This window comes from Schistocerca cancellata, chromosome 12 (assembly GCF_023864275.1).
Source record: "Schistocerca cancellata isolate TAMUIC-IGC-003103 chromosome 12, iqSchCanc2.1, whole genome shotgun sequence".
Lineage (NCBI taxonomy): Eukaryota > Metazoa > Arthropoda > Insecta > Orthoptera > Acrididae > Schistocerca > Schistocerca cancellata.
This window is the reverse complement of record NC_064637.1, coordinates 134,222,289-134,248,334: the sequence shown is the minus strand read 5'-3', so window position 1 is coordinate 134,248,334 and position 26,046 is coordinate 134,222,289. Positions and strand designations below refer to the sequence as shown.

The 26,046-nt window shown below is 41.8% G+C and overlaps 2 protein-coding genes across 3 annotated transcripts in view; one reads left to right on the top strand and one right to left on the bottom strand.

Annotated features, from left to right (window-relative positions):
- The window catches only part of LOC126109657 (uncharacterized), a 53,037-nt gene extending 33,730 nt beyond the window's left edge, over nt 1-19,307 (bottom strand). Inside the window, exon 1 of the mRNA XM_049914704.1 lies at nt 19,196-19,307. Coding sequence (XP_049770661.1) covers nt 19,196-19,223 — 28 coding nt within the window. The 5' untranslated portion in view covers nt 19,224-19,307. The remainder of the gene's footprint in view (nt 1-19,195) is intronic.
- A 207-nt stretch (nt 19,308-19,514) lies between these two features.
- The window catches only part of LOC126109772 (GA-binding protein subunit beta-1-like), a 90,683-nt gene continuing 84,151 nt past the window's right edge, over nt 19,515-26,046 (top strand). Inside the window, exon 1 of one of the 2 annotated variants that reach the window (XM_049914826.1) lies at nt 19,515-19,632. The gene's annotated coding sequence lies outside the window, so the exon portion shown is untranslated. The remainder of the gene's footprint in view (nt 19,633-26,046) is intronic. The other variant, XM_049914827.1, reaches the window with a different exon arrangement.

The window sequence follows — 26,046 nt, the reverse complement described above, 5'->3', positions numbered from 1 at the left end:
AAGGTTTCTTTTGATGTTTCTAAATTTATACTGAGCAATTCTCTTCCTTTCACTTTGTTGTGTATTTCAATATCCATATACTGTAGAGTTTGAGCATAAAATTTTAAACAATGGGTCGGTAGCACAAAATTATTTTGATATCTCATGTTGTAATCATGTTGAAAATGATTTGCTACAAGTAAATCATGGTTACAATGTACAAAGATAATCAGCTCATAGACATACACTGAGGGAACACTTAATATAATCATGTTTTTTAGGAGTGGTTGACATGATTTTCTTTGCCCTACATTGTGTATATTTCTAATATGGTTTTCTGAAGTTTTAATATTTTACACATATGGTGTGAGTTACCACAAAATACAACTCCATACCTTTTTTCTGACTCAAAGCAGCTGTGATATACTACTTTTCTTATTTCCATCCTGGTAGCATTGTACAATATCGTAATTGCAAATACTAGGCTATTTAATTTATTTGCAAGGTACTGTAGAAGTGAGTCTCATGATATATTTTTATGTAGTTGCATTCTTAGGACTGATTTGAGCATCAATAATATTCTTCTTGGGTGAGCATTATTTTATTTTACTTTAAACTTTATTAACTGAGTCTTTTCCATGTTTAATTTTAACCTGTTTAAATCAAACCAGGTGTCTAATTTTTTTAAAAGTATTTCATACAGTTTGGGGAATTTGAACAGCACTGTTACTTTCAGTAATTGCATATGTGTAATCTGCAAATAAAACTGAGTGACACCCAATATTAAGTGATAGATCATTTATGTAAAACATAAACAGAATGGGACAGAACTTTGGAGTACTCTTTGTGAAATGGTTTCCCATTCTGAAACATAAGTTCCTCCCTCTGATGATATAACCACTCTTTGTCTTCAGTTGATTAAGGAGGACTTAAACCATTCTAATTCAGTGCCTCTAATCCCATACTTTCCCACTTTACTGAGTAGCAAGGAGTGTTTCACACTATCAAAGGCCTTTGATAAGTCACAAAAAAATTCCTGTGGCATGCAGTGAGTTGTCTAGAGAGGAGCTAATTTTATCTACAAAATGGTTTATAGCAGACACTGTGGTTTTGCATTTTTGAAACCCATTCTGATTTTTTTAGATTATTTGAAATTTTTTATGAAATTTTGAATTTGTATGGTGACTACCTTTTCAAATATTTTTGATAATGATGGAAGAGTTAAGTTACACCTTATTATGGCAGACTATATAACTTTTATTGAATGCTGCACTACACTTTGAAATGACTCAGATGCATGACATTATATTTCATCACCAAGTCTCTGTGAACAATGGTCAGGAAGTTCTACCAATCGTTCAATTCCTCAGCAACAGAAACCTTCTCCTCAATCATGGAACCATTTGAGAACCTCTGTGTGAACATCCACATTGGCAGAAACTGTACTGCCAGAACATTGTCGTCTGTGGTTGATGTCAGTGGTCTTCCTTCCCAAACAGCATCATTCACGTCTGTGCAACCTTGGTCTAATTGCTGGCACCATTTCACTTCAACTGAATGTGACATAGTGTATCGTCTGTATACCACCAGAATTTCAAAGTGAATCTTCATGCAATTTAGACATTTTGCCCACAAGAATCATACGGTCCTGCACATTCCAGCTTTGGAGTACGTTCTCAGTAGCTGCACCATTTCACTCACAGGCACTGTTCAGTGTGCCTGTTATCCATACTGCAACAGAAATGTGTCTGCAGGAAACTGTGAACATATACTCTCTTTTGACAGTGCAACACTCTTGTTGTGCAATGGTCTTTGTATGGTGTGACACATATAACTTACTTTTTGAAGTACCCTTGTGTTGTGGCGTAGCAAGAGCCACGCCACTCTGAGGTAGCCGAAAGGCACGCGATGTAATGCAGACGGGCGTGAATTCTGAAACAGGATAACTATTGAATGGTAGCAAGAAAAGTACGTAGTTGCTTTATACTTAACTTTTATTCTCTGATGAATACAGCGTTCTTCTTGAGACATTTATACTATAACTCTCAAAGTAGGTAAGGCTAATGGCGCCTTGCTAGGTCGTAGTCATGTGCTTAGCTGAAGGCTATTCTAACTGTCTCTCGGCAAATGAGAGGAAGGCTTCGTACGTCTAGTCGCTAGCAATGTCGTCCGTACAACTGGGGCGAGTGCTAGTCCGTCTTTCTAGACCTGCCATGTGGTGGCGCTAGGTCTGCTAGTACTGACAGTGGCGACACACGGGTCCGACATGTACTACAGGACCGCGGCCGATTTAAGCTACCACCTAACAAGTGTGGTGTCTGGCGGTGACACCACATTCCTCCCCCGCAAATCGGCGAACGGTCGTGTTATAAGGCTTCCGCCCGCCGTGGGGAGGGCCCCATGTTGACGTATGCGATGAGGTGGGGAGCCTAACAGGCGAGGCTGTGCCACCCGCACCCGGCCATTCGGTCCGAGGGGAGCTAGGAAACGCCTGGAAACCTATTCCAGGGTGCACGTCAACATGCGGCGTATGCGCCCGTAATGAGACAGGGTCGACCTCCATTGCGTCGGGGTAGCCGACGCGCGATGACGCCATGTGGTCCGGAGCGGGCAAGAGGTCCATGGCGGAGGACAGCTGGTCACGGGAAGCGAACGGCGGCGCGTGACCCAGGGAGACGGATGGCGGCTGCAGCGAAGCGTCCTCGGCGGGCGGCGCCGGCGGCGGCTGCAGCAGCGGCTGCGGCGGCGCGACGCCATGGGGCAGAATGGAAGGCATCGTCGGTAACACCTGGGGATGAGGCGAGCCAGTAGATGGGTCCCCAGGGCGCTGACCGGACGGCTCCGTCGCTGAAAGCAGACGGGGAGCGGCAGAACCCAGGCGACGACAGAGGCGCAGCTGATTGAGATGCCGACGCACCTCACCAGAGGCCCCCATAACCAAATACATCGCGCGGCCGAGGCAGCGAAGAATGCGCCCTGCGAGCCAACGCCGTGAACCGCGATAGTTACGATAGAATACGACGTCGCCAGGAGCAGAAGCTGGAGTCTGCCGCTGCACAGGAACCTGATGCGGCGGATGCAGCAAAGACATCAAGGTTCGATGAGGACGACCGTGAAGCAACTCAGCCGGCGAGCGACCATCGCGGGGCTGAGAGCGATACGACGACAAAAAGAGCAACAACGCGTCCTCCCGAGAATGCGACTCTTTCAATTTCAACATCTGTGACTTAAAAGTCCGGACCAAACGTTCAGCAGCACCGTTTGACTGAGGCGAAAACGGCGCGGATGTCAGATGTTGAATACCATTGGCCTGGCAGAATGACTGAAATTCTGCGGACATGAATTGTGGACCATTGTCGGAAACAATAGTCTGTGGGAGACCTTCAATGCAAAAGATAGCAGACAACGCTTGGATGGTGGCAGATGACGTCGTGGAAGACATCCGGACAACAAAAGGAAAATTACTGAAGGAATCGACAACAACCAACCATCGAGCATTCCAGAATGGACCAGCAAAATCTATGTGTAAGCGTTGCCAAGGGAAGTGGCTTTCGGCCATGCAAAGAATTTCCGCGGCGGTGCGGATTGTTGTTCGGCACACGCCATGCAAGAAGAACACAGATTCGTAATCGCAGCATCGATGCCGAACCAAGTACAGTGCTGACGAGCAAGTTGTTTCGTACGCACTATACCCCAATGTCCTTGGTGGAGAAGCTTTAAGACAGATGACTGTAACGAACGTGGGACCACGACCCTAGACTGATCATTATCAGAACGCAACAACAAAACACCACGTCGTACAAAAAGTCTCTCCTTGTGAGCAAAAAATCGGCGAACCATCGGATCCTCGATCCGCGACTTCGACAAGGGCCATTGCGTAGCAACAAAACGCAAAACGGTAGCAAGGACAGGGTCAGCAGCTGTGGCTGTAGCTACACGACGAAAATCAATCGGAAACGATTCGACCACGTCATCGGTTTCCGCATCAATGAACATGCAAGCAAGTTCGGAAGAATCGAATGCTTTATCCTCAGCAACAGGCAAACGGGACAACGCATCTGCGTTTCCGTGCTTAGCAGTGGACCGATACAAGATATCGTAGCGGTACTGCGAGAGGAATATAGACCAGCGAATGAATTTCTGCGCTGTACGTGGAGGTACAGGCTTGTTCGGATGAAAAAGCGATGTCAAAGGTTTGTGGTCTGTAATGATGGTAAAGCGACGACCATACAAGAAATCGTGAAACTTCGTAACACCAAACACGAGAGCCAAAGCTTCTTTCTCTATCTGAGAATAATTTCTTTGCGCTGACGAGAGCAATTTGGACGCAAAGGCAATAGGGCGATCATGCGAACCATCTTTGTGAGCAAGCACAGCACCGATCCCGAATTCCGAGGCATCTACCATCAACAAAAGGGGTTTCTGGGGATCGAATGGCGTAAGGCAAGTAGGTGAAAGCAACGCCGATTTCAATTGGCGAAAGGCGCGTTCGCATTCCGGCGACCAGACAAACGGAACACCTTTACGGCGTAAGCGATGAAGCGGAGCTGAAATGGAAGAGGCATGAGGAAGAAATTTATGGTAGTAATTTATTTTTCCCAACACACTCTGTAGCTGCTTCACATTTTGCGGCGAAGGCAAGTCCTGTATGGCACGGAGGTGCTCTGGACTCGGATGTATGCCTTGAGCATTGATTACATGTCCCAGATATGGCAAGTCACGAGCAAAAAACACACATTTGTCCTTCCGCAAGCGAAGACCATTCTGTCGCAAGACCTGAAATAGTGTTCTGAGATTTTGTAAATGTTCTGCTTCTGTCTTTCCTGAGATCACTATATCGTCCAGATAGTTAGCTGCCGTAGGGACTGACGCACAAATAGTTTGTAAATATTGCTGAAACAATGCAGGGGCGGATGCACACCCGAATGGCAGTCTTTTGAATCTGTACAGTCCAAGATGCGTGTTAACCACCAATACGCGCTGGGATTCTTCGTCCACCGGTATTTGCAAGTACGCATCTGCTAGGTCCAACTTTGAAAAATATTTTCCCGGGCACAGTTTGTCAAAAAGATCTTCCGGGCGGGGCAAAGGAAATGTAGCAGTCACTAGTTGTGGATTCACTGTTGCTTTGAAGTCCACGCAAAGTCTCAATTTGCCGGAAGGTTTTTGCAAAATTACTAAGGGTGAGGCCCAGAGAGAAGCCTGCACACGTTCAATGACACCTTGTGATTCTAGATCGTTTAATGTTCTTGCGACCTCGTCACGCAATGCGTGGGGAACATTGCGCGCTCTGAAAAATGTCGGTTGCGCGTTGACTTTGAGTTCCAAATGTGCTTCATAGTTCTTAGCGCAACCAAGGCCCGGTGCAAAAATGTCTGCAAATTCCTCACATAGACTAGAAACACTGGCTGAAGGCACAGTCTGGTTCACAGAGAGAACCTGATTCACAATAGACAAGTTAAACAATTGAAATAAATCTAAACCAAACAAGTTCACTGCAGCAGAAGAACGAAGAACGTAAAACGACACAAGTTTTGTGTGTCCCTTGTATGTTGCAAGAAGGCTGCACTGTCCTAACACAGGGATATGCTGTCCTGAATAACTAGTGAGCTGAACTTTTGCGGCACGCAACGGCGGTGCGCCCAGTTGTTTGTACGTGGCGTGATTGAGCAATGAAACTGCAGCTCCGGTATCGAGCTGGAATGGTATCACTTGTCCGGCAAAGTCCAAATCTACAAAAAGTTTATTGTCCTGCTGACGACAAGAGCGACTGTTTTGTGCAACTTGAACAGACACTGGTACAGAATCACTTGCGACGTGACGGGATTGCCGTCGACGTCGACGCACACGTTTTGTGGGACGAACACAGTCACTGTTAGAAAGAGTAACACTGGGCGGAGTGGCATTAACTACGTGAATGTCCATGGGCGAAGGTTCCCGAGCCTGAGTGTCCGTGGTTCGATTCCGGCGCGAAGCAAAGGGCCTGGAACGGTTGTGATTGTCTGATCTGAGCTTTTTCTGGCAAACACTTTGAACATGTCCTTTCTTGTGACAGTAAAAGCAAATAGCTTGGCGTGACGGGCAATTTTCACGCGAATGTCTAGTGGCACACCGCGGGCATGATTTCACTGCATTTGCGGGCTGGCGAGGCACACCTGGTTTAGAGCGCGGCGTCAGCTGCGTCGAAGTGCGCGAGGGCCGGTTACCGGGCCGCGCAGCGCGTCCAGCGGGCCGGTTAATGTTACACACTGCTGGCGAAGCTTCAAAAGATTCCTGAGCACAGTCAAGTGTGTCTTGCCTATCCAATATGTCTATCACTTGTTGAAGGGAGGGATTAACTAGTTTCAAAATCTGTTCTCGTATGCGAACATCAGAAACGTTCTGTGCTATTGCATCACGCACCATTGTATCTGAATAAGGAAGGCCACAGTCACACTGAAATTCACAATCCCTAGTAAGGCCTTGCAAAGTTGCAACCCACTCCCTATTAGTTTGACCGGCCGTACGTTTCGTACGAAAGAACGTATACCGTTTTGCAACCACATTAACTGTTTCTTTGAAATAGGCATCTAAAGCCGACACAATTTCTTCGTAGGACAGAGTTGCTACGTCGCGTCGGGGAAACAATTTCACTATCACACGGTACGTTTGCACGCCGACACAAGACAATAAGTGAGGCTGCCGCTCGTTACCTTGAATTCTGTAGGCGGCGAGATGGAATCCAAACTGGCGTGACCACTCCGTCCATGTTTCGTCGTCGGGACGAAATTGACGAAAAGAGGGTGCAACTGCGTGTTGTGGCTGCGGTAGCTGTGACGCGGCGGCGGCCGCATCATTTTGCAGCGCACGTTGACCCTGGACGAGCTGTCCCAGGGCATCCAATAACGCCTGCGTCTGCTGATTCTGCAAGCGATAAAATTCGGACAGTACATCTGGAGATTGTGGCGATGCCATGACACAAATAAGTCAGAGCAAAGCAAAGAAAAAGAGAACAATCCGTTAATCCGACGTCGCCAAACTGTTGTGGCGTAGCAAGAGCCACGCCACTCTGAGGTAGCCGAAAGGCACGCGATGTAATGCAGACGGGCGTGAATTCTGAAACAGGATAACTATTGAATGGTAGCAAGAAAAGTACGTAGTTGCTTTATACTTAACTTTTATTCTCTGATGAATACAGCGTTCTTCTTGAGACATTTATACTATAACTCTCAAAGTAGGTAAGGCTAATGGCGCCTTGCTAGGTCGTAGTCATGTGCTTAGCTGAAGGCTATTCTAACTGTCTCTCGGCAAATGAGAGGAAGGCTTCGTACGTCTAGTCGCTAGCAATGTCGTCCGTACAACTGGGGCGAGTGCTAGTCCGTCTTTCTAGACCTGCCATGTGGTGGCGCTAGGTCTGCTAGTACTGACAGTGGCGACACACGGGTCCGACATGTACTACAGGACCGCGGCCGATTTAAGCTACCACCTAACAAGTGTGGTGTCTGGCGGTGACACCACACCTTGTTTATTTTATCTTGTTGTTGTGATCTTGTACGTCAGTGCACCTGATTTCTTCAGCTGGCTGACTCATAAAAATGCAAGTAATTTAATGTGTATAAAGAATATAATGTTAAGTACTGACGCTGCACAGACACTTCACAGTGTGTTTCTCTATGGCATATTCCATGTACAAGTGTCATTTCTTTCTTCTGTATCAGCAGTATTCTATTTAAGGGTACATCAGCTGTACAGCCCCATTATTCAATCCCATAGTTAAGAAAGCCATAAACTGTTCCATTGCACACTATTTTTAAGGTTTAGCTAGAAGCTTGCAAGCTGGATAAGGAGACAGAAGCCACTATTGCCTTTTTTGCATACAAAATTAATGTGATTTATCCACCACAGCTTTTCAATAACATTCACACCCAAAAATTTACAGTTACCAGTTTCTGTTGCCAAGATGGTACATACACTATTTACATTTGTGTGGTGAGGACCACTTGTTTTAAATGCCAGTAATGGAGATTTGGCCACATTCACCATAATGAAGTATTTTGTTAATTCTGTCACACCACTAGCAGCAAAAGATTGTAATTCTATACACTCTACACCACAGAATAAGACTGAGGTCTCGTCGGCATAATGTATTACTGGCAGTCACATTAATGCAATCACATGTCAGAAGCCTGAATAACCACCCTTTTCAGGGCGGATCATTGTGCATCCTACAGGAAGAGAATTGATGAGGTTCTGGATGGTAGTGACAGGAATGTGGAGCCATGGCAACTCTAGTACTGTGGCCATCTACACTATGTGTCTCATTTGAGGATCCGTGGTGCGAACAACCGATCGAAGTGGGGCCACAGATTAACAATTGGGTTTAAATCTGGGGAGTTTGGTGGCAGGGAGATCACAGTTAACATCTTGGTGCTCTCTTAAATATGCATTTGCATTGTGACCTACGTGACATGTTGCATTGTCCTGCTGGTAGATACCATTGTGGTGAGGAAAAACAAACTGCATATATGGGTGGACACGGTCCCCAAGGATACATGCATACTTGTGTGGATCCATGTTTAATGTATTTCATTCACATTTAAACAGCCTTTGTACAAAGGGCGTTCAAAAACTTTTACACAGTCGTCTCTAATTGTTTTATTTTTTGCAGGAGGAGAATGAAATTTTTTGTGAACATACTTGGAACAATCATAACGTATAAGCTTTCACGGCCGGTGTCTTCATTAATTAAAACTTCTGGCCTGGATTGCCATGGTCCATATATAAAACTGCTTCTCCTTCCTGATGTTTTGTTGCCTACTGTGGGCAACGAAACGTCAGGAAGGAGAAGCAGTTTTATATATGGACCACGACAATTCAGCCCGGAAGTTTTAATTAATCATACTTGGAACATTTAGCTATAAGTTGGTATATAAAAGTATTTTCTTTTATTTACATGTGATCCATAATGGACTGTGAAGTAGATGTTAGATTGCAACAATGTCGGTGATAGAGTTCCTCTTCAAGACCGACGATGACTCCGCAACATCGATTCACAGGAAGTTGCTCCCTGTTAATGGGGAGGACACAGTGGATCACAGCAGTATCCAGCAGTGGTTTAAAGAAGGTGATTTCTCTCTACTGGACAATCCACAATGTGGCAGACCATCAACAGCAGTGAGTGATGTGAATAAGGAGACCATTGATCAAATAATCCAAAATGACAGCTGTGTAATGACATGACAGCTTGCTGAAATGTCTTGTTTGTCACTGGATAGTGTAGTATCACTGGTACAGTCACTAGGGTACAGAAAAATCTGTGCATGTGGGGTGCACTGGCTTGACAAGAGAAATGAAAACGATGAGGAAGAATGTGTGCGAGGGTCTCATGAAGACCTTTACTGAAGAGTGGAACAGTGTTTTGATGGCGTCATTACACAGGATGAAACATGGTTGTTTTTGTCCGAATCTGAGAGCGAAACCCAATCCGTGGAGTGGCATCATCCGGGTTCCCATTGGAAGAAGAAACCAAGACTTTCATGAACAGCAGGTCAAAAGGTGATGGCCTCCTTCTTTTGGGATCAGTATGGTGTCATTTTCATTGACTTTTTGGAACCTAGCTCCACAATTAACCAGGACCATTATTGTTTGTCATTGGACAAGCTGCGATGTGCCATCAACACCCACAGACCACAGCTTCATGGGCAGCTCATCAGACTACACCATAACAATGCCAAACCCCTTACAGCCCTTGTGACACAGGAAAAAAATCAGGAAAATGGGTCGGAAAATTGTTCCTCATCCTCCCTACAGTCCGGACTTAGCTCCGTCTTTTACCTCTTTAGTTGTCTGAAGGCCCACCTGTGTTGTAAAACATTTGATAGTGAGAAAGACCTTAAAATGGCTCTGAGCACTATGCGACTTAACTTCTGAGGTCATCAGTTGCCTAGAACTTAGGACTAATTAAACCTAACTAACCTAAGGACATCACACACATCCATGCCCAAGGCAGGATTCGAACCTGCGACCGTAGTGGTCGTGCGTTTCCAGACTGAAGCACCTAGAACCGCTCGGCCACACTGGCCGGCTGAGAAAGACCTTATTTCCTGTGTCAAGCAATGGTGTAAAAGTCAGTCCCCGGAATTTTACCAAGGTGCACTTGCATCATGGAAAGAACATTGGGCCAGATGTGTCACAGCTGATGCAGGCTACATTAAGTAGGCTCAATGTATAGCTAAATGTTCCAAGTATGTTCACAAAAAATTTCATTCTCCTCCTGCAAAAAATAAAAAAAATTAGAGATGACTGTCAAAAACGTTTTGAACGCCCTTTGTACTTGTGGCAGTGTTCTCCAAGGTAATATTTCTTCTTTGCACATTTCCAGCCAAACATCACAACAGTCAGCTTCTGGACAGCATTGCTTGTCACTGTCACTAGTGGGCCATGTGAGGACACACCCGCTGTGTGCACCAACTTCACGTCATGCAATTCCGCCCTATCACTGCTGACTGGCCCGCCGCCATTGCATTTGTGCTGATGTCAGCATGAAGTGTGCAAGGCCCAGAAATATGCTGGCCGCAGATGGTTCACTTTCACTTCTTGTTGCTACTGAGCTCCAATCTCCAAGGCGAGATCTGTGTACCGGGTGAACCACAGAATTGAATGACAGCATGCCAGTGTTCACCCAGTAGCACAAATTTTACCGTTAGGCCAACCAGTGCAAGATAAACCTCTGTGCCATGTGGACATTTACACCAATCACAGATTCCATCAGCCACGGACTGTGTGGTTCTAGCACAACACGCGCTCTCCACCAACATGCTCGCAAATCTGAACAGGAGCTGATTCTTCACTCCGTGCCGTCATGTTCGCGAATTAAATGGCACCCTGTGAGATGAGAGATAATTTGCTTGTTCAAATGGACCCACGTCCTTTGTCTCTCTGCGCCCACGATATCATACTATGCACTCTATTACTGAGGATTGCGCATCCTTTGGGATCAGTAATCGAGAAATTTACCACAGTCACGTGATTGGTTATGTGAACATTCAGACAATACTTTGCAAGTTTGTTAGTATACCAACCTTTGCCAATAAATGCATTATTATATAATCACGTGTTTAACCAATTACTGTCACCCGAGCGTACACAATGAACTGACTGCGTGAGCACGGCAGTAAAAGCCAGCTCTCTGCATGACACCCGTGAAAGTTTTTTTTTCTTTTCTTTTTTTGTTACCCATCAGCTTTTTATTTGTCCCATTAGTCATCTACCAGTTTCAGTTATTAACCATCATCCAGGATATATGATACAACAGATTAATTAAAAGCATACGATATTCCTTTGAAGCTGAACAATATCAAAATCAAAGGAATATGGAATGCTTGTAATTAATCTGTTGTATCCTACACCCTGCATGATGGTTAATAAGTGAAACCAGTAGATGACCAAGGGGACAAATAAACAGCTGATGGTTAAAATGCATTTTATAAAATACTTTATGGCTGTTGATCCTCACCTTATGGAAACATTACAAATCACAGACTTGAAAGTGGTGAAAATAACCTTTTCCCTTCAAGTTCACCCATCAGAAGTTGCAGTATATCTTCTTCTTTTGTACGACAATGCAAGACCATGCATCAGTCACTTCACCATTGGTGAAACTGCAAAAACCGGCTGAGAAATCTTGCCCCACTCACTGTACAGACTTGACCTTAAACTGTCAGATGTCCAAGATGTCCACTCATTCAACACATACAGAGAAGTTCATCAGCTGCATCCCTTTGAAGATGCAGAGATACTGAAAAATTCTGTGCACCAATGTGTGAGGGAACACAACTGTGATTTTTACCTTACAGGTATACAGACTGCCAGCAAATTTGGTGATTATACTGAAAAGTAATGTTTCATAGTGGCTCTGTAGATGTTATCTTATGTTATGGCATCTAGTTTTCTTGTGAAATAAAAATTTAAAAATAAGAGGCATTACTCTCTGACTGATTCTTGTTGTAATGTCATTCTTTATTTTGGCCATCTTGTGTTTTTTTTTCTTTCTCTCTTACATTCCATGCGCATGACCATCTGAAGCAAAGCTCTTTGGCAACGGAAAGCTGATAACACATGTTAGAGTGGAAGGTTCTAAACAACTGCAGTGAATACCACTATGGAATAAAAAGAGTACAAAACGAGGAATACTTTGAATGTACATTTGCAAATATGAGGTCCTACATCTACTGTGAAGTGCATGCCAGGAATTATATCCTATTGCGCCGGTTATTGTGGCTTTTATCCTGTTCCATTCATGTATCGTGTGTGGGAAGAATGATTGTTTCAATGCTTCTGTGCATGCTGTAATTAATCTAGTGTTAAACACATGATCCCTACGGGAATCATCATTTGAGGTCAATTCTTGAAACTTAGTAAGTAGGCTTTTTCAGTATAGTTTATGTCTGTCTTCAAGAGTCTGCCAGCGAAGTTTCTTCAGCATCTCTGTGACGCATTCCCATGGATCAAACATAACTGTGACCATTTGTGCTGCATTTCTCTGTATACATTCAGCATCCCCAAGTTTCTCACTCTCAACTATTTTCTTTGTGTTCGGAGTCAGTTGAAACTGAACACACACAATAGTGTACACTTACCTACACACTTTCAAGAAAATGTTATCCAGGAGCAAATCATTTTTCTCTCTAGAATGAATTTTCACTCTGCAGTGGTGTGTGTGTTAATTTGAAATATCCTGACAAATTAAAACTGTGTGCCAGACTGGGATTCTAACCTGGGACATTTCTTTTTTGCACGAAAAGGTCCCATATTCAAGTCCTGATCAGGCACAGGATTTTAATCTGTCTGGAAATGCCAAATTTATATTGTTTACTGGACAAATCTTGCAGTAATTTTGCATTTCCTTTTGAATGAGCATATCAGTAAAATAAAATAAATAAAGTAAAAAAAAAAACGTCTACTGCAGAATATGTGAACAATAAAGGCAATGTGAGAACTCCTAAATTCTTGAATGGCAACCTACATAAAATTCATGAACTGACATTACAAACCTTCCTAAAAGTGCTTTTCTTGGCTAAGAGTATATTTCACGCAAGCACAGATTTACTCCGTAATACAATACTGTAGGACATAGTACAGTTGAAATGATCTAAGTAAATAACCTGTAATGATTCACTATCAGTGGTAATGGAGGTTATCCTGATGATAAGGACGACAGCACTGTCAGATGAGAAACTTACAAGAAAACTTTCCATTTATATCCAGCCTTGTGAATTTAAAATATTTGATACACTGAGGTGATAAAAGTCATGGAATACCTTCTAATATCGTGTTGGACCTCTTTTTGCCAAATGTAGTGCAGCATCTCAACATGGCATGGACTCAACAAGTCGTTAGAAGTCCCCTGCAAAAATATTGAGAAATGCTGCCTCTATAGCTGTCCACGATTGAGGAAGTGTTGCCAGTGCAAGGTGCATGAGCTAAACTCTCAAGTATGTCCCATAGATGTTCAGTGGTATTCTTGTTGAGCAATCCGAGTGGCCAAATCATTCATTCAAATTGTTCAGAATATTCTTCAAACCAATTGCAAACAACTGTGGTCCGATGACATTGCACATTGGCAACCATAGAAAGTCCATCATTGCTTCAGAACATAAAGTACATGGCTGCAAATGGTCTCCAAGTAGTCAAACATAACCATTTCCAGTCAGTGATCAGTACAGTTGGATCAGAGGACTCATTCCATTCCATGTAAGCACAGTCCACACCATTATGGAGCCATCACCCTCTGGCACAGTGGGTGACAACTTAGGTCCACGCTTTGCGGGGCCTGTGGCAAACTCGAACCCTACCATTAGCTTTTACAAACTGAAATCGGGACTCATCTGACCGGGCCACGGTTTTTCAGTCATCTAGGGTCCAGCTGCTGTGGTTACGAGCCCAGGAGAGGCGCTGCGTGCAATTTCGTGCTGTTAGCAAAGGCACTTGCATTTGTCGTCAGATGCCAAAGCCCATTGAAGCCAAATTTCACCACAAAGTCCTAATGGATGCATTTGTTATACATCGCACATGGATTTCTGTAGCTATTTCACTCAGTGTTGCTTGTGTGTTAGTACCAATTACTCTATGCTAGCACCATTTACTCTCGGTCTTTAAGTGACGGCCGTTGGCTTCTGTGTTATCCACAGTAAGAGGCAATGCCTGAAACATGGTATTCTCGGCATCCTCTTGACACTGTGTATTTTGGAATATTGAATTCCCTTGCAATTTCTTAAATGGAATGTCCTATGTCTCTAACTCCAGTTACCATTCTGCATTCAAAGTCTGTTAATTCCGACTGTGCAGCTGTAATCACTTCAGAAGCCTTTCCAAATGGATCATCTGAGTATTTTGGAATATTGAATTCCCTTGCAATTTCTTAATTGGAATGTCCTAGGTCTCTAGCTCCAGTTACCATTCTGCATTCAAAGTCTGTTAATTCCGATTGTGCAGCTGTAATCACTTCAGAAGCCTTTCCAAATGGATCATCTGAGTATTTTGGAATATTGAATTCCCTTGCAATTTCTTAAATGGAATGTCCTATGTCTCTAGCTCCAGTTACCATTCTGCATTCAAAGTCTGTTAATTCCAATTGTGCAGCTGTAATCACTTCAGAAGCCTTTCCAAATGGATCATCTGAGTATTTTGGAATATTGAATTCCCCTGCAATTTCTTAAATGGAATGTCCTATGTCTCTAGCTCCAGTTACCATTCTGCATTCAAAGTCTGTTAATTCCAATTGTGCAGCTGTAATCACTTCAGAAGCCTTTCCAAATGGATCATCTGAGTATTTTGGAATATTGAATTCCCTTGCAATTTCTTAAATGGAATGTCCTATGTCTCTAGCTCCAGTTACCATTCTGCATTCAAAGTCTGTTAATTCCGATTGTGCAGCTGTAATCACTTCAGAAGCCTTTCCAAATGGATCATCTGAGTATTTTGGAATATTGAATTCCCTTGCAATTTCTTAAATGGAATGTCCTATGTCTCTAGCTCCAGTTATCATTCTGCATTCAAAGTCTGTTGATTCCGATTGTGCAGCTGTAATCACTTCAGAAGCCTTTCCAAATGGATCATCCGAGTACAAATGACAGTCACCAACAAACTTCACATATTCACATACACCTTTACCTTTAACCCAAATGAAGACAGATTCATTTACAGATATTTTTCTCTTGCTACGGGTATACAAAGACAGTGCAGATGTTGACATATATGCTGATTTACCAAAGTCCTTATTTGCAAGTTCTGCAACATGATAAGTACGATAAGCAATTATGTCTCTATCATCAAAACTTTCAAGTCCACCAACTCTGGGTACACCACTACCACCACGTACAACAGCTACTGTGAGCCAACCATTCCCGTGTGAAAACGTATCATTAAGGTCAATACTAAAATTAAGTCTACAACCACAGAAAACACAAGCCAATGCATTGCCCTTTTATACCTCGTGTACATGATACTACTGCCATCTGTATATGTGCATATTGCCTTCCCATGACTTTTGTCACCTAAGTGCATAAAACAATCTAAATTCTCACAGCACTTGCAAATGGGAATAAATTCCTGAAATGTGTTGTGCTATGCATGAAAAAAATTAACTGCTGCACTATTTTATTATTTGAATCAGCACTCATAATTTGTTGTTAGTATACTTTACAGCAGTGGCTGCTTCTAGCTGTTAATGTGTAGCCTGTGGTAGATTGCCTAATTGGTATAAGGAGGCATACTATAAATATAAGTGAGGTGATACAGAGTAACACTTCTTTATTAGCACAGAGCAGCATACAACTTAACCACATTAAATCAAGTTCTCAACCAAACTGTCTTGCTCACACTGCTCATATATACTCCACTTTGCTGCACACACTCTCTGGTCGGCTAGCGTTGGTGTCTCCTCAGACAGTACAGGCAGGGAGACCATCGTCATATTCCTGTTGAGCAAGACGTTGAAGGCATGTGGGCCACACTTGACAACCGGAAACAGCCCAGAGTACAGTGGCTGTGGAGCTGGTCATATTGTCTCATTATGCACCATGACTCAATTGCAGTCTGATGGCACTTTGTATATGAAGGTACTCAAAGTGGTGTATGGCAGAGGTGGTGGTACCCACAATTTTTGAATGTGGCGCTTCACCATTTGCACTAATGCTGGCAGGTCTGCCAGGGGAGCAGTTGGTGTTTGTTGGATAAACTCTGCTGGGTGCATATGGGATTCACCATACAGGACCTCCAACAGGGAAGCCCATACGTCCTCCTTAAACACTGTATGAACACCAAACAATGTGCATGGTGAGGCGTCCGTCCACCATGGCACATAATGTGAGTTTCAGAGTGCAATGCCAATGCTCCACAAGTCTGTTACTCTGTGGGTGTTACATGGCTGTACGAGTGTGGGTAAGGCCGCAGAGTGCCTCAAACAGAGAGTATTTGAATTGTCTCCCTTGGTTTGTGGTAACTGCTTCAGGACAATCAAAGCAGTATAACCACACACTGATAAAAACTCAAGTGGATTCTGCCGTGATGTCTTTCACAGGCACGGCTCCTACCCCGTGTGAGACTCAATCAGTTATTGACAGTAGGTATTTGCAGCCTTCTACGAGCTGGACTGCTGGTCAGACACCCAGGTGAATTTGTGGAGCTGATCAGAAGGGTGGTGAAGTTGCTGATTCTAGGTCTTCTTGGTGGAAAGTAGCAATCTGTCTTTTCTACATTGCTGATACTCCTACCTGGAGATTCTGTTGTTGATCACATGGTTGCATGTTCATAACACATGGGCTCACCACTGTGGTAGATTTCCCTAAATGGTATAAGGAAACATGTCGTAAATGAAAGTGTGGTGACATGGAATAATATTTCTTTATTAGCACAGAGCACCGTACAACATAGCCGCATTACATCAGATTCAAAATCGAACTGCCCTGCTCGTGCCATTCACAGATACTCCAATATACTCCAATCTGCCGCAGAAACACTCTCATCAGCAGTGTTGCTAACGTTGATGTCCCCATAAACTTGCCTTATTCTGCATTTGTGAAGGCTCTCCTTCATGAGGACAATGCAAAATTTTACATTGATGAATGCTGATTCTGCACGTTTACTCTCTCTGAAATCGTGCTGTGGTAGTGTGTTAATGTTGTTCCAGTCCTGATAAACAAATAATATATTATACATAAATATTTCTGGGATTATGTAGACGCTAGAAGCATAGAAGTGAAACTGGTCTGGAGTTTTTCAGTCATTTTTGTCCCCCTTCTAGTTCACTGACACCACCACGGTTATCTACAGTTTTACTGTGTGTCCTACAGTGGTGTTAGAATGAGATTTTCACCCTGCAGCGGAGTGTCCGCTGATATGAAACTTCCTGGCAGATTAAAACTGCGCGCCGCACCAAGACTCGAACTTGGGGCCTTTGCCTTTTGCAGGCAAGTGCTCTACCATCTGAGCAACCCAAGCACGACTCATGCCTCGTCCTCACAGCTTTACTTCTGCCAGTACCTCGTCTCCTGCCTTCCAAACTTGCTAGTTATGCAAGGTTCGCAGGAGAGCTTCTGTAAAGTTTGGAAGGCAGGAGACGAGGTACTGGCAGAAGTAAAGCTGTGAGGACAGGGCGTGAGTCGTGCTTGGGTAGCTCAGATGGTAGAGCACTTGCCCGCAAAAGGCAAAGGTCCTGAGTTCGAGTCTCAGTCTGGCACACAGTTTTAATCTGCCAGGAAGTTTCAGTGGTGTTGTTCTTTGGTCACTTAGTAGTTGTATTATGAATCTGGTATTTCATTATCACCAGCTAAGTTACTGTTCGAGCCTATTTTCTTTTTTAAACGAATATGTAAGCTGGGTCACCATGCCACGTTATAGCACTAGTAAATTAGCCTATCCACCAATCTCCACTTTATTGAGATAATTAATATTTTACAGCTCTGAACATGTGGCTTTTGTAAGGTAATGGGTAGAGCACAAGACTCCAGCCCTGGAGGTCGTGGGTTCAATCTCAGATGGGAGGAGGAAATTTTCCTAGTTAATAGTCCCTCCAGAACTACTCATCCTTTCATCAGATTGAGATCTGGGGCTCTTTCCCAGGTCTAACCTGCTGTCAGCATGAGATGCTCGCCATCCTCTGTGTCCTCGTGCTGTGTGAATGAAAGGCTGCACTCTACAGAAGCCTGTTTATGGGTTTAGCACCACAGACCTACATTGCCTGCTTGATTATAGCTACATATTTCCTCTCTGAAACAGAGATCCAAACATGCTGTGGAGCATATTATTCATTAAATGGAAATAAGTATTCATTTTTCTTAATCACATAAACTTAAAACAGCAGTCATTGTATTATTTTTATTGATGTAGAAAATCAGTTGCCTCTTGTTTTAAAGGCTCCTGGACATTAAAATGCGTTGCAAAACAAAATTAAAGTGGCAAAGTCATAGTCTGCTACAGTGTTTTCAGCATTCTACTAAGATTTTCTTCCTAAGAATAACGATTTAGTTTGAAACTAAAATTAGTTTGACAGCTGTGTGAAGGGACAAAATCAAATGATTCTAAATGAGTAAGGTAAATGGCTAGTCATCACTTTTGATTCCTTCAGAATAATTGTGCCCCATTACCATGATGTAATCCAGGACAGAAAGAAGGAAACATGGGTATATTACTACCTCCTTTCCATCCTGCAAGTGGCTAGGTTTCGTCCATTTAAAGGTCACAAGAAGGCCGTAATTCATTTTATCACAATACTTTTGGGGTGTTAGACTGGTGTTGAGAGCCTAGGTATGCAACGTTTCATATCACACAATAGAAAAAATGCTTCATACTAACAAGATTGGATCAAATGTTGATAGTAACGAGTTGCTAACTTGATAACAGGTTTACACTTGTAAAAAGATATCTGTTGTCTATGCAAGTTCATAAGGTTGCTCGACTTGTAACTAAACAAGATATTTTGGTGACTGCACACATCGTACGTTTATTTCCAACCGAAACTCGAAGCGAGGCGAAATGTGAGCATTTTGAAATATATACGTATCTTTTTTCGCAATAAATAACGCGTTGTAACTGCTGATTTTCAGCTTCCTTCACTACTTCATACATATAAACGCAACGCACTATAGACAAATGGAAGGAATATTTCATTTGTATATGGGTGCATAGAAGCAGAAAATGTGCACAGGTGTGATCTCATTTCTCAGACAATCCGACTTACTTAAAATGTAATTTTCGATCATTTCCATATTAACTGAATCGCTTGTGAGATTTCGAAAGACATCAAATTTTTTGTAGGTTTGTTAAGAATACATTCGTTTACAGCGACCACATCCATTTAAGGAAGATTATATTTTACCGACGAATATTCACCTCCCGTAATATCAAAGTTGAATAAATTTTGTTTTTATGTTTCATTTAAATCCAGATGTCGAAATGCTAAATTCAGGAAATATTTTGGAAAGTAGAGTGATAACTCTTTTAATTAATTCACCCATACTCATACATATTTTTCGTCTCTCTACGTGCTATTTTCGGAACCATTGCGTAGTCGATATAGAAGGCGTGAATTTCAAGTTACGCTTGTTGTGCTGCGATGGGAATGCCAACTTCGTGGATTTACAGTGTCAAAAATGATATAAAATCACCGTGATTCTTGTAAGTACAAAAATAATGTATGTCAATCCATATAACGAGTTCAGATTCGAAAAATAATTACTGAGTACGCCGAAGACTTCCGTTTTCAAACAGGAACAGGAAGTGTGCCGCCAATATGGCGTTAGGGAAAACATCCTGTTTTATAAATACCCGAGAATTGATTTTTTTTTTATTTGTATTACGTGTGTCTGTTATTGCAGTCTTTGTTGGATCTATAACGCATATTATTGTTCTTATTCTTGCCTAATAATTTTGGGACCTGATGTTTTTAAGCATGCTATGCGAATGTAACGTCATTGGGTATAGGTTAACAGCTTAACACACTATACACCACGTGTGCTGCACCTGCTCAACCCAACCCTGTCACCTAATGTCATTCGAACTTCAGTTGTTCTTTGCTAAAATGATGGCGAATTTGTTTCTTGTGCAGCGGGATGAAATATATATGATTGAAAATTAACTTTGGGAACCTTCACGGATGAATCATAATGTATACTTAATAGAGATTGTCACGCAGAGTTGTTTACAAAAGCGAAACGTAGTTTCAGTGTACTGTTTGGAGTACTTGCTTCAGTTTTGTTGTATGATGATGATTTACGTAAAAGTAATTAATTCGGCAATGTAATTGCTTCTTTTCTGTATAATTTTCAGCCGAAGAAGGGTTGAAAATTTGGCCTTGTATGCCGTATGGTTTGATAATACCAAGTCTTTGAAACTAATTCACAAATATACATTTCTTTCTGTTACAAAAACCACCTTGTAAGGTCTAGGGTGTAAAGGTGTAAAATCTTAAACGAAGGCGTAATAAACATGAAATATTTGCCTACTGATTGTCCTGTATGCGGTATTCGTCGATAAAACATTAGTAGTAATAATTTTAGGGTTGTTTACCAATAAAATTAGTGGCGTCTGATGTTTAATTCTACTGCCCATGAGCAGCCACGTAAAAAAACCTTAATAAGTTTACTTTGCGTAGTTTTGGTACACAGATTTCTACGCAATAATTTGATAGTACACTTGCCTTTGTAGAAATTGTGTCGAATTTATGTTTAATTTTTCAAATAAATTACAGCAGTCAATCATAGCAACCTAGTTGCTACATACAATAAACAACAGGATATCCAATTCATGATGCACTATTATTTTCAACTTGTGACTAGTCATAATCAGTATCCCGTGACATATTCTGTTTTTCTGTGGAATATGGTTAGCATAATTAACTTTCATTCTGCATGGATCTGCGAGAGATCATACATGTGTTAGTTATTTGTACATTATTTCCTTCAGGAAGGGCCTTTTAGTGGAGAATTAGTGCACCCATTGATGACAGATCATATAATAGAAACTTGTGCTAATAAATTATCGTGCAACAGCAGTTAGTGTCCACAGCATCACGATTTCTTCGTTTTAATTGATATTGATAATCTTCTTAAGACTGGTGATATGCTTCTATTTAGATAATGAAATCATTCCTTAGTGGTTCCTCACCAAGTTGTTTTCTGTAAATGCCCTAATCAATGTTCTGTTGCTGTAATTATGCAGTAGATTAGGTGTTTTTGCATTTTATTGGCAGAACATTTAAAAGGTGCAACAGATTTAGTAAAGACTGCCTACACTACGCTTGTCTGCTCTGTTTTGGAGTGCTGGTGTGTATTATGGGATCCTTACCAAATTGGATTAACGGAGTACCTCGAGAAAGTTCAAAGAAGAACAACATGTTTCGTATTTTCGAGAAATAGGGGAAAGAGTGTCATTGACATGATACAGGGTTTGGGATGGACATCATTAAAACAAAGACTTTTGCGCAGTGAACACATGGTGTGTCGTGGGGCGATCACTCTGTTTTTAAAATAATTGAAACACCACGATCGCTTCAATCGTTTATTAGATGACCAGTTTCAGCACTCTGAAGGTGCCATCATCAGATCTGAAACGTGGATTAACATTTATAAAACCATATGGACATCATGGCATATGAGGCAGACCATCTGATAAAATCATTGTCACAACCACCAGGTCATCTAATAAACGATTGATGCGATTGTGGCTTTTCAATTATTTTAAAGGTTTTTCCGTTGTGACAGAAGCTTGTCATGAAATTTCAAACACCAACTTTCTCCAAATGCAAAAATATTTTGTTGACGCCAGCCTACAAAGGGAGAAACGATCGTCATAAAAAAATAAGGGAAATCAGAGCTTGTACAGAAAGATATACGTGTCCATTTTTTCTGCTCACTGTTCAATATTGGAATACAGAGAATTATTATGTAGATGGTTCAATGAACCCTCTGCCAGGCACTTTAAGTGTGATTTGCAGAGTGCCCGTGTAGGTGCAGATGTAGAACAAACCATGTAATGGTGTTTACATGTGGCCTCATCACTCCACCATGCCCATTTCCACTCTTATTAAGTGAGTGGAAGCTTTAACACAAATCCTTACTTGGGTGTGCACCATACAACTGGCATACAGTCAGTTCAAAGTGAGAGTCAACAATTAAAAATTTATTGTTTACTTACAGCTTAATCTGCGGTGAAATTGGGATTGTGAGGCTGAAAGTGCAGGAGGTCAGGTCCATATGTAGGAGGATAAGAGTGGAGAAACTTCAGGATAAGGAAATCAGGTACAAGTACATAACAGCGATCTCAGAAAGGTACCAGTTAGTTGAATGTAGTCAATTACAGTCATTGGAAAACGAATGGGCAAGGTACAGGGACACAGTACTAGAAGTGTGTAAAAGTAGGATGAACCAAACAGCTTGGTGGAATGACACAGTCAAGGCAGCCTGTAAAAGGAAAAAGAAGGCGTATCAAAAATGGCTACATACTAGAACTCAGGTAGACAGAGAAAGTTATGTTGAAGAAAGAAACAAAGCCAAACAGATAATTGCAGCATCCAAGAAGAAATCTTGGGAAGACTTTGGAAACAGGTTGGAGACTATGGGTCAAGCTGCTGGAAAACCATTCTGGAGGGTAATTAGCGGTCTTCGAAAGGGAGGTAAGAAGGAAATGACAAGTATTTTGGACAGGTCAGGAAAACTGCTGGTGAATCCTGTGGATGCCTTGGGCAGATGGAGGGAATATTTTGAAGAGTTGCTCAATGTAGGTGAAAATACAATCAGCAATGTTTCAGATTTCGAGGTAGAATGGGATAGGAATGATGATGGAAATAGGATCACATTTGAGGAAGTGGAAAATATGGTCAGTCGATTGCAGTGCAATAAAGCGGCTGGGGTGGATGAAATTAAGTCGGAACTCATCAAATACAGTGGAATGTCAGGTCTTAAATGGCTACACAGGATAATTGAAATGGCCTGGGAGTCGGGACAGGTTCCATCAGACTGGACAAAAGCAGTAATCACACCAATCTTTAAACATGGAAACAGAAAAGATTGTAACAACTACAGAGGTATCTCTTTAATCAGCGTTGTGGGTAAAATCTTCTCAGGTATTGTTGAAAGGAAAGTGCGAGTATTAGTTGAGGACCAATTGGATGAAAATCAGTGTGGGTTTAGGCCTCTTAGAGGTTGTCAGGACCAGATCTTTAGTTTACGGCAAATAATGGAGAAGTGTTATGAGTGGAACAGGGAATTGTATCTATGCTTTATAGATCTAGAAAAGGCATATGACCGGGTTCCTAGGAGGAAGTTATTGTCTGTTCTATGAGATTATGGAACAGGAGGCAAACTTTTGCAAGCAATTAAAGGTCTTTACATGGATAGTCAGTCAGCAGTTAGAGTTGACGGTAAATTGAGTTCATGGTTCAGAGATGTTTCAGGGGTAAGACAAGGCTGCAACCTGTCTCCACTGTTGTTCATATTATTTATGGATCATATGTTGAAAACAGTAGACTGGCTGGGTGAGATCAAGATATGTGAACACAAAATAACCAGTCTTGCATATGCGGATGACTTAGTTGTGATGGCAGATTCGATTGAAAGTTTGCAAAGTAATATTTCAGAGCTAGATCATAAATGTAAGAACTATGGTATGAAGATAAGCATCTCCAAAACGAAAGTAATGTCAGTGGGAAAGAAATATGAACGGATTGAGCGCCAAATAGGAGGAACAAAGTTAGAACAGGTGGACGGTTTCAAGTACTTAGGATGCATATTCTCGCAGGATGGCAACATAGTGAAAGAACTGGAAGCGGGGTGTAGCAAAGCTAATGCAGTGAGCGCTCAGCTACGATCTACTCTCTTCTGCAAGAAGGAAGTCAGTACCAAGACTAAGTTATCTGTGCACCGTTCAATCTTTCGACCAACTTTGTTGTATGGGAGCGAAAGGTGGGTGGATTCAGGTTACCTTATCAACAAGGTTGAGGTTACGGATATGAAAGTAGCTAGGATGATTGCAGGTACTAGTAGATGGGAACAATGGCAGGAGGGTGTCCACAATGAGGAAATCAAAGAAAAACTGGGAATGGACTCTATAGATGTAGCAGTCAGGGCGAACAGGCTTAGATGGTGGGGTCATGTTACACGCATGGGAGAAGCAAGGTTACCCAAGAGACTCATGGGTTCAGCAGTAGAGGGTAGGAGGAGTCGGGGCAGACCAAGGAGAAGGTACCTGGATTCGGTTAAGAACGATTTTGAAGTAATAGGTTTAACATCAGAAGAGGCACCAATGTTAGCACTGAATAGGGGATCATGGAGGAATTTTATAAGGGGGCTATGCTCCAGACTGAACGCTGAAAGGCATAATCAGTCTTAAATGATGATGATGATTATTATTATTATTATTATTATTATTATTATTATTATTATTATTATTACAGCTTAAGACTTAGGACAAATTTTTGTACCAAAGTTTCTGTGAGATATATAAATGATCTGGCTGTAAGGGTAAGTAGCAGTCTGCTGGTGTTTGCGGATGATGGTGTGGCATATGGGAATGTGTCATCGAGTGACTGTAGGAGGATACAAGATGACTTATACAAAATTTCCAGTTGATGTGGTGAATGACAGCTAGCTGTAAACGTAGAAAAATGTAAATTGGTGCAGGTGACTAGGAAAAACTGACTCCAAATGTTCAAGTACACAATAGTAATATTCTGCTTGACACAGTCATTCGATTAAATATCTAGGCATAATGCTGCATAGCAATATGAGATGGGATGAGAGTGTAAGGATTGTAGTACATAATACTGCAGGGCAATATAAAATGGCTTCTGCATTTAAGGATTGTAGTAAGGAAGGTGAAGGGTAGAAATTTATTTATTGGGGAAGTGTAGGAAAGTGAGGTTCAACTGCAAAGGAAACTGTGCATAGGACACTAGTGTGATCTATTGTTGAGTACTGTTTGAGTGTTTGGGATCTGCACCAGGTTGGATTAAAGGAAGACATCAAAGCATTTCAGAGGTGGTCTACTAGATTTTTTACCAGTAGATCTGGATGACACGCAACTAAGGTCTGCAGGAGGCTGCAGTATCAGTTATGCGTACCTTAACACGCTGGCTCAAGACCAATAGGCTCATCATAAATTCTGAAAAAACTGTGGCGGTTAACTTTCATGCCACGCAAAACCTCCATCCTGCAAAACCTGTTTTCACAATCGAAGGAAAAGATGTGTTGAAGGTCAGTCATACAAAATTTCTATGTGTACACGTTCAGGCAGATCTGAAGTGGGAGGTACACCTAAACAATTTAAATAAGTGACTGAATTCACTAGCATATGCTATTAGGATCCTCACTCAAAATACAAGCTGCTCATCAGTGCTGACAATGTATAATTGCAGTATACAGTCACTACTTATGTACGGAATATTTTTTTGGGGGGAATTCCACAAATGCTACAAAAACATTTAAAATACAGAAAAAGATTATAAATGTGATAAAAAAAGCTACATGTAAGGATTCTTGTAGACCTCTTTGTAAAACTCTGAAAATATTGCCACTGCCTTGCTTGTATGTATACGAAACACAAATTTTCACAAAAGGGAGCATCTTAAAAAAAGGAAAAATCTCTTCAAACACAATTATGCTATACACACACATGATACTAGACAGAAGATGAACCTACACAGGAACACAGTAAATACAAACTTATGCAAAAGAGGAGTGTATCATTCTGGAGCTATGTTATATAACCATATTCCTTCTTACCTAAAATGCATACCAGCATTAAATGCATATAAAATAAAGGTAAAACAGTTGTTGCTTGACCATTGCTTCTATTCTTTGTCTGAGTTTATGGAACATCGTAATAAGTAAACCTCATTTACTAAATTTCACTAGCTGTCAATTCATAGTACAGTTTACATTGTGCTTATCATGTCATCTCACTTAATAACTGCTGTTATCACATGTAGAAGCAATGTAGTTCACCATCCTACATTATTATGCATTTTTATTACGTCAACAATGTAGACAAAAATGACTCCTGTATTGTAAACTAACTAGATTACCATTGTCCTAT